The sequence below is a fragment of the Panthera tigris genome, chromosome C1 (genome assembly GCF_018350195.1).
Source record: "Panthera tigris isolate Pti1 chromosome C1, P.tigris_Pti1_mat1.1, whole genome shotgun sequence".
In the NCBI taxonomy this organism is placed as follows: domain Eukaryota; kingdom Metazoa; phylum Chordata; class Mammalia; order Carnivora; family Felidae; genus Panthera; species Panthera tigris.
The window spans coordinates 96,176,455-96,189,951 of NC_056667.1; the positions used below are offsets into that span (position 1 = coordinate 96,176,455).

General features: G+C 39.5%; 1 protein-coding gene across 3 annotated transcripts in view; it reads left to right on the forward strand.

Annotated features, from left to right (window-relative positions):
* The window catches only part of MAGI3 (membrane associated guanylate kinase, WW and PDZ domain containing 3), a 245,345-nt gene that overhangs the window by 156,015 nt on the left and 75,833 nt on the right, over positions 1 to 13,497 (forward strand). For all 3 annotated transcript variants that reach the window (XM_042998222.1, XM_042998224.1, XM_042998223.1), the window contains exons 3-4: positions 4,420 to 4,539; positions 11,360 to 11,569. In XM_042998222.1, the coding sequence (XP_042854156.1) occupies positions 4,420 to 4,539; positions 11,360 to 11,569 (330 nt within the window). The remainder of the gene's footprint in view (positions 1 to 4,419; positions 4,540 to 11,359; positions 11,570 to 13,497) is intronic.

Consider the following 13,497-nt stretch of genomic DNA (forward strand, 5'->3'; position numbering starts at 1 on the left):
CTTTCAATTTTAATTGTCATTTTGTTTTCTTTTTTAGTGATAAGATAGTGGTGCATTTTAGAAGCCGTTGATTACTGAGATTTGATGATGCACTGTCGTATCCAGAATGTAAAGAAATACAAACCAAATTTTAGAAGATAGGCAAGGCAATAGAGAAGTGGCAAAAACCTTGAACAGTCACTTCACAACTGAAGAAATATCTATGGCTAGTAAATATTTGAAAAAGAACGTATAATCTCAAAACCCAGTTGTACATTAAACACACAGTGAGATGCCTTTACATGTCGGCAGAAGTTTAAAAACTTAGCACGTGTTAATGTGGACCTAAAAGAATGCATATGGCATGATTCTATTCATATGAAGTTATAAAATAGGCAAAATTAAGCTATGTTGCTTAGGAATGCATTACATAGTTGGTAAACATTTGAAAGAAGAAAGGGAATCATCATCACAAATATCAAGATGGTGGGTACCTTTGGGGGTGAGGGGAAGGAGAGAAGTATGATTGGAGGCATTCAAGAGGGCTTTTGGTGCCCTGGTGATATTCTCCTTCTTCACTTGGATGGATTTGATATATTACTACTTGTTAAACTTTACATATATGTTTTATGAAACTTTCTGTAGGTTTCAGAATAAAGCAAAAGAGGGGAATGGTCAGTTTTATCAAATGTTGACACAAGGTCGGGTAATATGAGGACTGAGACTCGAGCATTGGGTGAAGCAAAGTGGAGACTCCTGATGAATACAGCGGATTGTCTCAGCGGAGTGTGTGGGGCAGTGATCTGATTGGAATGGGCTCAAGTGAGAGGAGAGGAGTTGGAGACTGTGTGCAAACACGATTCAGAGGAAGTTTTGCGTAAAAAGAATTATAGTGGTTACTGGAGGCAATACAGAAAGTTTTACATTAAATATATAGAGTATCAGGAGAATATAAAGATAAATTTTCTGGAATGCTGAAGACAATGAGGTAACGTAGAGAAAGGGAGAGAACTTTTTATGTGTGTGGGATTATACATTTTTGGGGATAAGATGTGAAAATTTGTAATCATATTTGTTAAGAGAATTAACGTTAAAGCTACTTTTTAAGTCTTGGAAACGTATATGTCACACATAACATTTCATACCTCTAATGGAAAGAATCATGAACATCATCTTGCTCAACACCACTTTGCAGAAAGAGAAGGAGGCCCAGAAGGATTCAGTGCTTGTTTAAAATTCTACTGTTAATAACAATTCTAGACTAAAATATAGAGTAACTCCTGCCCCTTGGATCAGTGCTCTTTTTATAGTGTTAACTGTAATATGGTTTTCTCTTAAGCCGAGTTTTATATAATCATTATGTGTTATAGAAGAATTTATTTGGATAATATTTTAATTAGCCTTTCCCAAATAACAAACCAGCCCAGCACTTAATGACTTGAAATAACCATCATGCATTATTTCTCATGATTCCATGAGTCGGATGACTCAACTGGGACAACTGTTGTGGCTGCGGTCATTGGCACCTCCACGCAGATTGTATGGGTTAAGATGGCCTCACTCACAAGTCTGGAACCCTGGTGCTGTTTGGGTGAGGCTCTCTCATCATAGTCTAGACTATACTTCCATGCTTGGTGGTGGAACCATTCTAATAAGGCAAAGATGAAAGCCTAGACTCCTGAAATTGTACAAAATCACATCCTCCACCTTAAATTACTGAAAGCAAACCATAGATCCAGTCTAGATTTTAGAGATGAGGCAGGAGGCTGCCCCATCTCTTGATGGGAGGAGGTACAAAATATTGTGGCCACGTTTTTCATCTATCACAGATCATTATAAATTTTAAATTTAATCATTAAATTTATTTTCCAATGTTAACTTTTACTTTATATGGAGCTAAGAGCTATTAGCTTTTTGGGGAACTAACGATGTAGTTTAGTCAATATATATGAAAAAACAAATTTGACAAAAAAATATTTAACAAGAAAGAAAGTTATGTTTTCCAGGTTTTGTATGCTCTGTGAGATAAAGCAGATAAAGAAATGCTCATTTTTATAAGAAGTTGGGTAAGGATGAGGGGGGAGATTTGTTGAATACAGTCTTTGTTGCTTACAGTGTTGGCTTAATTGTTATTTTCTGAGATTGTTACCATTAATGGTTTATTAACATCTTTATGGAGTTTTTCATGTTATAGAATGTAATGCAACTAAAAAGTAAGAGCAATTAATAATTTCCCGTGAATTATAGCATATTTCTAGACACTGCTAATTATATTTGTGTAAAATTTCATGTAATTTACTTGACAACTGTCTATATTGAGTACCTGCCATGATTCTTTCACTGTGCTAAGACTTGGGGCTATTACTTTGAACCACTTAGATGTGATTCCTTCATGTTCCATACCCCAGGAAGGTTTCTTGAAGAAACTTTTTTTTTTTAATGTTTATTTTTGAGAGAGAGGGAGAGAGAGAGAGAGAGCGTGCACACACACACATGGGGAATGGGAGGGTAGGGGCAGAGAGAGAGGGAGCAGAGGATCCAAAGCAGGCTCTGCACTGACAGTGATATGGGCCTTGAACCCACAAACCGTGAGGTCATGACCTGAGCTGAAGTCAGTGGTTTAACTGACTGAGCCACCCAGGTGCCCCACTAAAGAAACTTTCTAAGCCAGGAATTAGCTGAGGTAAGAGTGGGAAAGGGAAGAGGAAGTCTTCCAGAGAAAAGAATGGCTTGGACAAAGGCCTTATGGAGGTGAGCAAATCCAAGAAACATTAAAAGAACTGGGGGAAAAAAAACCCTCTTAGGTTTAAAGCCTGGAATATGAAAGGAGTGAGGCAATAAAGAACCTGGAAAGGTAGAGTGTGGACTTCAGTGCTAAAGATCATGGGAAACCTCTGATTGATTTAGAGGATTTTTGCCCAGATGATTGTTTTAAGAGAAGTCACTGGCTACAGTCTGGGTAAGGAGAGTAGCCAGGGAGAGCAACGGTTGAACCTAGGAGACCATAGATAGTGATATGAATTAGGTCAGTGTGAGAATGGATTAAAGTATATAAATCCTAGAGATATTCAGGAGATGGAATCAACTGGATTTGTTGACTAGATGTGGAATAGAGAGAAGAACCTAAGATGGCGGACTTGCCAGTTTCTGGCTTGGAGCGCCATTAATGAACAGGGAGCAGACGTGGAGGAAGAGGTTTGGGAAGGCATTCTTACACAGGATTTGCCACAATATCCTAACTCTGTGTCCTGGCTAAATATTTAGATCTCTTTTTTGTATTCTCTACTATTTGAAATAATTTTTCTAGTATCTAGAACTGATAATAAATTTTCAATTTAATTCATATTCCGTAAAATTCAGTCAAAGGTAGTAGTGCTTCCGTAACTTGAATTTATACTTTTGATCTGAAAGATTTTGCTTTAGCATGAATTCTTTAATAGACAGAAATTTAGTATTGTATTGCCATAGTATATTTCATTAAACAGTGTATTTCTGAAGTGTTTGAAATGACTTAATAATAGCTAAGGTGTAATATGTGAATACCTATCTTAAGCCTTAAGCCTTTTATTCATTAATCTAAAATAATTTCATAATTAATATTTGTCCAAGTTTTTAAACTAGAGTTTATTACAAGAACCTTTAAAAATTGTGTCTCTCTTTTTATTGTCCTTCATGACGCTAGGAAGTAGAAGGTTAGCTTACATTTATTCCAGGGAAGAAACAAATGTAGCTTGATGAAAATGAAGTCTGTATACACCTGAGACTAATACTGTATGTCAACTTTGCTTCAATTAAAAAAAAAAAAAGAATACCATGTCCCTCAAAATATGAAATATGAATCTGTCATTGGTAGATTTATCTTTCCTTCAGATGTTAAGTAGTGATAAGTGAAGTAAAAGAATTAACTGTTGGGGGCGCCTGTGTGGCTCAGTTGGTTAAGCATCCAACTCTTGGTTTAGGCTCAGTCATGATCTCACAGTTTGTGAGATCAAGCCCTCCTTTGGGCTCTGTGCTAAGAGCACGGAGCCTGCTTGGGATTCTCTTTCTCCCCCTCTCTCTCTGCCCTTCCCCTGCGCTCACTTGCGCGCACGCTCTCTCTCTCTCCGAAAATAAATAAACTTAAAAAAAAAAAAAAAAGAATTGTGTCTTAGAAAGTTAAGCTTCCTTTGACACTAAAACTTTTTTTAGTCTTTGTGGTTCAAATTTCATAGCTATCTGTAGATTTTATTAAAGTGTATTTAGTCATTCTACATTATCTTCCTACTCTCACCAAAAAATGTTAAATCTAAAATTTTCTGATCGTCATTCTAGAAGGTACCATATATTCAGTAGTGTGTTTCTCCCATGTGTTCTCTATAGACTGTATTTTCTATTCTCAATATTTTGTAAGTTTAAAAGCACTTTACAACCTATTTTTTTTTTCTTGTTTTTTTTCCTTAGGCACTACAAGGGCCCCCAGGGATGGGGAAGTACCAGGGGTGGACTATAATTTCATTTCTGTTGAACAATTCAAAGCACTGGAAGAGAGTGGCGCATTATTAGAAAGTGGAACGTATGATGGTATGTCCCTAAGTACTGACAATGGCAGCAACCTAGAAAACTATATGAATTATTAGAAAACTGACTAGAATTATTTCAAAGGAAATTTGATCAGTAAAATACCATTTTTGTAAAAAAAAAATTTCTGTTGGTCTTTGGGAAATTTTTCTTTTGGTTAGGCTCTTTGTCATTTGCTAACTAAAATGGGATTAAATAATAAGCAGAAGCATTCCATCATATTATGAAGCTGATTGTGAAGAATGTACTGAAATCATTCAAACTGGCCAGTTTGCATATTTCATAGAAATTCATATTCATCGTGTGAACTCAACATGTGTTTGTTGATTGCTCTCTGTTTGTGGTTGGGAATCCAAATACTGTGCACTTTAAAAAGTCTACACAGCTTGGCTCTCTTGGAGAAGAAAGAATACAGATTGGGGGGGGGGGGGAGAGAACAAAAATAGAATAATTGATTTTCTTTTCTTATCTCTTCTCTACCCACTTGGTTCTAGGAAGCAGAGACTTAAGTTTCAGTTTTTAAATGAGGCCACGTTCCGTCCTTTGTTCCCCCTTAACCTCCGCTCTCCCCTGGCAAGCTTGTCCGCTCCATGGTTTCCCGTACTCCCTCATCATTGCTTCATCACGCTGTCATGGTTGCCTTTTTCACAAGCTTGATGAAGGCAGCATCATGTCTTTCTTATTCAGAAGTATCCTTAGTGTCTAGAAATGGTGTTCAGTAAACACTGACCTTGAGTTCAGCGTATCCAAACATGCATTTGTGTGTATCCAAAAGAGTAATTCGTAATTTCTCTCTTTAGCTGCACCCTGGGCTCAAAACAGTGGAGTCGTCATTTGCTTCCTCCTCTCTCTCTCCTGTTCCCACGTGTCTGCTACCAAATCTAGCCATTTCTTTGTCTGTAGCAGCTTTTCCAGTGCCTTTCTTTTCACTCTCACACTTCCTTGTGGGCCTTGGACTGGCTTGCGTCTGGGCTACTATGGTTCATGTCATTTGTTCACCTTCTTCCCTCCGTGCTCCCCACCTGCCCATTGCTGTCGTGCTAGCCTTCCTCCGGCACAGCTCTGCTTGTGAATCCTCTTCAGAGTCTTCTGTGATTTGCTTTTGCCTGCTCAGTTTGCCGCAGCTACGGGTTCTGAGCTTAGCTCCCACAACTCATTCATTCATTCGTTCATTCATTCATTCAGCAACCCATTTTTTTTTTTTAATTTTAAGTTTATTTGATTATTTTGAGAAAGCACTAGCAGAGGAGGCAGAGAGAGACAGAATCCCAAGCAGGCTCCACGCTGGCAGCGCAGAACCCAGTGCAGGGCTCGATCCCATGAACCATGAGATCGTGACTTGAACTGAAATCAAGAGTCGGAGGCTTAACTGACTTGAGCCACCCAGGCACCCCTCAGCAACCCATTTATTAAGTCCCCACTATATGCCAAGCAGTGTAAGAGGGAATAGTGATACTGTAGTGAACAATAATGAAATGATACTACCTTAATAAATCCCATATCTAAATACGAAGTTAGTAAAACAAACAAAATCAAACATCAAAAGGAGATGTTATGAAGGAAACAAAAACGAGATTTTTTTTTTATTTTTTTTTTAACGTTTTATTTATTTTTGAGACAGGGAGAGACAGAGCATGAACAGGGGAGGGTCAGAGAGAGGGAGACACAGAATCTGAAACAGGCTCCAGGCTCTGAGCTGTCAGCACAGAGCCCGACGTGGGGCTCGAACTCATGGACTGCGAGATCATGACCTGAGCCGAAGTCGGCCGCTTCGGCCGCTTAACAAACTGAGCCACCCAGGTGCCCCAAAAAACAAGAGATTTAAAGAAAATAGTAAGAATATCAAAGGTAAGGTGGCCTGTGAAGGCTTCTAAGAGGAAGTGACCACTGCCGTTTTATATTTTTATGCAAATAGCCTATTCTCATTCACCTCCCTCTTAGTGGCAACCAGACTGATGTGTTTAATATGTATGCTTTTGTTTGTATGCATTCTTGCAAAATGTGTATTGTGCACCTCGTGTGCATGCATTTATTATTTGCATGCATTTACTCTTTATTATTCTAGATCTCATTCAGTTTTTAACGGTTTTCAGTTGTTTCTATGTTTTCTGGGTTCACCCATGTTGCTATACTGTATTTACATGTAATTCATTGCTGTCTTCAGCACCGCACAGTACTCCAGGTTGTGAATCCACGGCATTTTACTTAACCTCTCTCCCAGTGATTGACTTCCAGATTGCTTCCAATCTCCCCCGCCACCATGGATAAAGCTGTGACACCCTTCTCTCCTAGACCTGTGTGAGTGTGTCTGTGGCATACGTACCCAGGGGCAGAACTGTGGGGTTTTAAGGGCTGTCTGTACTCGCTCTGGTAAAGGGGTTGAGGTAGCTCTGCCCCTGCATCGCCCGTCGGTTCCTGCAGCAGCATCAGTAAGGACTCCACTTCCTCACTATCCGGCTTCAGAATTTTGCCAGTCTGATGGTTGTAGAAGTGCTATCTCCTTTAAATTCAAGTTTCTCTGGTAGTCAGAGAGTTTGAGCATGTCTTCATATGCCTATTAGTAATTGTCTTTTCGTGTGTTTTTTTCAAGTGGGATCTCCGTTTGCAGACATTTCTTAGATATTTAGATATTTATTTAGAAATTAATTCCTTATTGGTTATAGAGGTTTCCTCCCATTCTGGCACCTGATAAGCTTGTCCTGTGTTGCTTCATTGAACAGAAATCCTTAATTTTTTTTTTAATTTTTTTTAACGTTTATTTATTTTTGAGAGAGAGAGAGACAGAGCATGAACGGGGGAGGGTCAGAGGGAGAGGGAGACACAGAATCTGAAACAGGCTCCAGGCTCTGAGTGCTCAGCACAGAGCCTGACGTGGGGCTTGAACTCACGGACTGCGAGATCATGACCTGAGCCGAAGTCGGACGCTTAACCGACTGAGCCACCCAGGCGCCCCTAATTTTTTTTTTAATGTTTATTTAGTTTTAGAGAATGGAAGAGGGGCAGAAGGAGAGAGAATCCCAAGCAGGCTCCCTGCTGATAGCGCAGAGCCTATTGTGGGGCTCAGACCCAAGAACCGTGAGATTGTGAGCTGAACTGAAATCAAGAGTCGGATGCTTAACTCACTGTGCCACCCAGTCTTCCAGAAATCCTTAATTTTTATGTATGAGATTTATCACTGTTTCTCTTAGGATTTGTGCTTTAGAAGTTTTAAGAAGTCCTTCTCTGGGGACGCCTGGGTGACTCAGTCAGTTGAGCTTCCAACTCTTTTGATCTTGGCTCAGGTCATGACCATGAGATCGAGCTCTGTATCAGCTTCTGTGCAGACGGCACAGAGCCTGCTTGGGATTCTCCCTCTCTTTCCCTGTCTCTGCCCCTCCCCCGTGCTTGCTCACACGTGCACTCTCTCTCTCTCAAAATAAATAAACATGAAAAAAAAAAAAGTCCTTCTCCACCCTTACATCACAAAGACATTCTTCTTTATTTCCCTCTGTTAAGTATAACAACATGGGATCTGGCAGTGTGGCATATTACATATTATTAATTGCTGTGTGCTGAATTCAAAGGAAATGCAAATTGAAATGCTCCATTTCACACCCATCAGATTGACAAAAATCTTGAAGTCTGATAATTGTGGGAAGTGGAAACTCACATATACTGCTGGCAAGAGTATAAAATGATACAGTCCCCTTTTGGGGAGCATCTTGGTAATAGCTGGTAAATTTGAAGATGCACTTAACTCTGAACCCAGCAGTTCCCTCTTTGGATGCCTACACTAGAGAAATCCTTACCTCTGTGCGTAAGTAGTCACATGCCGGAATGGTCATTACAGCATTAATTTGAAACAGTGAGAGAATGGAAACAACTCTGTTTGAGTAGGGGAGTTAATGAGGTGCGCTTTAATTTTTCATGAAAATGGACTAATTATACAGCAGTTAAATAGACTTGAATCTACATGTATGAACACGAATAAGTCCTAGAAATATAATTGTATAAAAAGAAAGATGCAAAAGAATACATACAGTATACCATTTATTTTTAAAAAGATATGAAATGTGACAAAAACCTTTATGAAGCTTTCACAAAAACTGGTATCTATATATTATGTGTGCATGTACATGCATCCTGGTTGTACATAGTGTGCAGGGGAATGACACATACCAACTTCAGGACAGCTCAAGGAGAGCACGGGAAGGACCGAGACAGGAAGTTAGGGCTTTAATTGAATATGTGACCATATATGCAAGTCCTTAAAGAGGGATAAAAGGGAGACCTGAAAGGAATCTGACCTGAAAGGAAAGTTAAGTAAATAAGGATGCTTCTAATACACTTGTCTGTGTTTTTTGTGTGTATTTAAAATATTTAATAGTTGATAATTCCATTTGAAAAATTTTAAAAAACCTTCAGGAAAGAAAAAAGAGGGAGGGCGGAAGCCTTCCAAAACAGCTTCAAAAAGCTGAAAACCTTTTTCTGATAATAATATAGAAGGACTCACAAACTGTGTCATTTTTACGCCTTGCTGTATCTGAAATCTTGCTATTTACCAACCACTCAAGAAAAATAGATCTAATTTCCTTATGAGCAACCCTAGTTTTCTTTTTTAATCTAAGCCCAATAATCACGTTTAAATAAGGAAACTGCCAGAATTTATTATGAAGTCCTAAAATCTTCATGATCATGGGTAGCAATCTCAATATTGCAAATTTGTCTGATTTCACCCAGGAAGACAGTTAAACTTCCTCGAGTGGGGTAGTAATTACTAAGTCTGCACAGTAACATGTGTGTCTAGCATTTTTACTACAACTACCGTCCTTAGAGAAGTGGACATTTGATTTTTGCCACGGCATGTCCAAATTCCTGGGCAGCATGATTGGGGGACACAGTGCAGGAGAAATTGAAATCCTGGGGCATCCTCCTTCTCCTCCACCAGACCTCTCTTTGGGATGTTTCTGTGCCCCCTGCCCCAGAGAAGCGTGAGCTGGCCTCTTCGTTGAGTCTTTGCTTTATTACTCGTGGCCCAGCAAGTTCGCAGAGACCTCCCCTGAGCCTTTTAATATGAATCTTTGCATCCATCTACATGATAGGAATAACTCCATTTCAAACATGGATTGGGAAGCAAGGGACTTATTGAGTGGGAGAGATAAGAGGTAGTTGATAAGTGTTTTGGTTTGATTTCATTGTTTTGTCTTGAATATTTTAATGACAATTACCACTCTAAGATTTCCAAAGAATTTATCTTAATGCTTTCTCCTCAAGGCACACACTACTGAAGGTGAACTTATTTGTAGATTTGCCTCAGTTTTATGGTGAACAACCTATGCTTTTTTCATCTGGGACAAATAATTCATTATATACCCCATTCATTTACTCTATGTGATGAGTGTCATGATTGCCTGCCTAAAGAACGCCTGGCTGGCTCAGTTGGTTAAGTGTCCAACTTCAACTCAGGTCATGATCTCGTGGTTTGTGGGCTTGAGCCCTGCATCGAACTCTGTGCTGACAGCTCAGAGCCTGGAGCCTGCTTTGAATTCTGTGTCTCCCCCTCTCTCTGCCCCTCCCATGCTCATGCTTTGTCTCTCTCTGTCTCTCAATAATAAACATTTTTAAAAAACTAAAAAAAAAAAATAATTGCCTGCTTAAGAGCCCAGGAATTTGATTAGAAGATGTGATTTTTAAAATATATATAGTGAGTATTTTATTCCCTAACCATATTTATCTTCCTAGAGCATTGGCATGGTGGCTGATAAAAGGTCAAAACTGGCAGGAGCCACAAACTATTCATGTAGCTAGACCTTTTGAGTGGTTTTCCATTGTATTTGCCCGCCTACTGGGAATTGCATGACAAATTAAGATACTCAATTGTTTTCATTCTACTCTGGAACATTTATTTTTACTGCAAAAATTCCTGATCCTCAAGACTTAGAATATTAAAGTATTTCTTTCTTTCCTGAGAGTAAGCCAATATTGAATTATGCTAATAATGTCTCTGTTCAATAAATTTTCGAATAAAATAATATAATTAGAATGCTCAGAGAACCTAAAAATTACTTTTACATAAACAGCCTACATTTCAACACACACTGGTTAGTTCTCAGCTTTATCCTTTACCCACATATTTCCTCGTTTTACCAAAATAGTTCATTATGTTGCACATCAGAACAAAATTATTTGAGTTAGTTTTCTCTTCCTTTACTCCCACTTCTTATGCCAATTAGTCTTACACAAGAGCATTGATGCATTTAAATTCACAAACGAGGCTCTAATTTAGATCCCATGCAAAGCCAGCCCTGTAGGAATAAATAAACTATGTACATGAAGTCAACTTCCTATCCTTAGTACAAACAGTATTAAAAAGTTAGATAATGTTAGGGGTGCCTGGGTGGCTCAGTCGGTTAAGTGTCTGACTTGGGCTCAGGTCAAAATCTCGTGGTTCGTGAGTTCGGGTCTCATGTCAGGTTCTGTGCTGACAGCTCAGAGCCTGGCCCCTGTTTCAGATTCTATGTCTCCCTCTTCCTCTGCCCCTCCTTTGCTCGTGCTCTCTCTCCCTCTCTCTCACTGTCTCAAAAATAACATTAAACATTTTTTTTTCTTTAAGTTAGATAATGTTAGAAAATACATGGTAAAGGGCTCTTGAAAAATTAGTTCTTTCTGTTCTTTCTCCCTCCTTCACTCCTAAGAAGAAGTGTTTTGGCTTCCTTTTGGCCAATGGTGATCAATTAGAAGCCTCAGTATGAGATATGAGGGCAGAGACATATGCTGGGTCATATTGTTCTGACTCTCAATTCAACATCAGTTCTTTCAGCTGCTATTACTTTGTCCATTTCAGGAAACTTCTATGGAACTCCCAAACCTCCAGCAGAACCCAGCCCTTTCCAGCCAGATCCAGTTGATCAGGTCCTCTTTGATAATGAGTTTGACACAGAATCCCAAAGAAAGCGAACCACATCTGTCAGCAAGATGGAGAGAATGGACAGCTCTCTTCCTGAAGAGGAAGAAGATGAGGACAAGGAAGCTATTAATGGCAGCGGAAATGCGGGTTTGTAAATAGATGAGTCACTTCTAACTGATCTTCCGTATTGACTATAACGTGACACTGAATTAGAAGTAGTAAAATCTATCGCAAAGTCTGTGTAGTAAAATCTATCGCAAAGTCTGCGATTCTGATTTTTTTCTAAAAGGTTGTACATGGAACACAGTGTATCTCTGGCAGCCATCTCATAGGCTGAAATGAGTTGTACCAAGTGGAAGTTTGGATAAGTCAATAATAAGCTGTCATTACTAATAACGTGATATGCCATTACCCTGCGACTCGAAATATTTGAGGCTCCAAGATATGGGAATCGGGTTGGCGTGAGTCCTACTCGACAGGATATGAACAAAATGTAGTTTTAAGACCCAGCCTTCAACTAAAAATGCAGGGGGTCAGAAACATGCCAGTAAAAATTACCTGAAATATTTGTTAGCAATATGTTGAATTTAAATTCTTAATCACCCAAAGAAAATTTCCAAACCTGACTCTCTTATTTCTCATTAAATGCAAAACCAACAGAAATTTAGTGGTGGAGAATCTTTTGAGCACCCCTAACTAATGTGGTTGCTTAGGAGATTCTTACCCTGCTAATTGAGAGTAGAAGTGGGAAGCCACAGAATTACAGCAGAACTAATTTTAGTGCTATTTATTATAATATTTTTATTCACAACACTAGAATATGAACTTCATAAGGGCTGGAAGTTTTGCATGCATCATTGTTGTATCCCTTGCACCATAAACCGTGCCTGGCACAAAGTAGGAACTAAAAAAGTATTTTATTGATACCCAGTAAATGAATGAATTTGATCACATCCCCAAATTTGCAGAACCCATTACCATATTATTTTCCCAAAGCCTCTGATGTTTTTCCTCATCATCTACTAAAATTTGCTGCATACATTGTATTGACTGTCTTAATATATTCATTTGTGTCCTCCAGAGTGTGAGTTCTGTTTTATTGTCCTAACATCTCACATAGTTATGCCACATAATCTGTTTGACATTAATGACCCCAGTATATTTGGGTGTAGAGACTGAAAACAGGTCTAAAAAGATTTAGGTGAATTCATGTCTAATTCTTTAGCGGATGTTAAGGGAACTCCTCATACTCTAAGGGGAGCTTTGCTCTCCCACAAAATTAAGTCTGTTAACATTTTTAAATGTTTGAGACTGGGATTAGAGACCATGAACCTGTCCCAATATAGGAACTTCTGTGTTCTTAATTTGAGGGGGAGAAATGTTCTGTTTTTACTCCTTTACGTTTATTTATTTTTTGAGAGACACAGAGAGACAGAGCACAAGTTGGGGAGGGGCGGAGAGAGAAGGAGACACAGAGGGGCGGAGAGAGAAGGAGACAGAATCCGAAGCAGGCTCCAGGCTCCGAGCTGTCAGCACAGAGCCCGATGCAGGGCTCGAACTCACGAGATTGTGACCTGAGCCGAAGTGGAACACTTAACTGACTGAGCCACCCAGGCGCCCCCTGTTTTTACTTCTAATGAAGAGCCTTTTGGTGACCACTGCAGTTCCTCTAGAGAGAAGCCTGTCTGTAACCTCCATCGTTTTATGCTTGTCATGGAAGCCAGTTGTTAAACCAGATGTTACTGGGGCGCCTGGGTGGTTCAGTCGGTTAAGCGTCCGACTTCAGCTCAGGTCACGATCTCGCGGTCCGTGAGTTCGAGCCCTGCGTCGGGCTCTGGGCTGATGGCTCAGAGCCTGGAGCCTGCTTCCGATTCTGTGTCTCCCTCTCTCTGCCCCTCCCCCGTTCATGCTCTGTCTCTCTCTGTCTCAAAAATGAATAAACGTTAAAAAAAAAAAAATTAAAAAAAGAAAAAACAACCCAGATGTTCCTAACTTTTTGATGGTAATGTTTGGGACGCTTGGGTGGCTCGGTCAGTTAAGTGTCTGACTTCGGCTCAGGTTATGATCTCATGGTC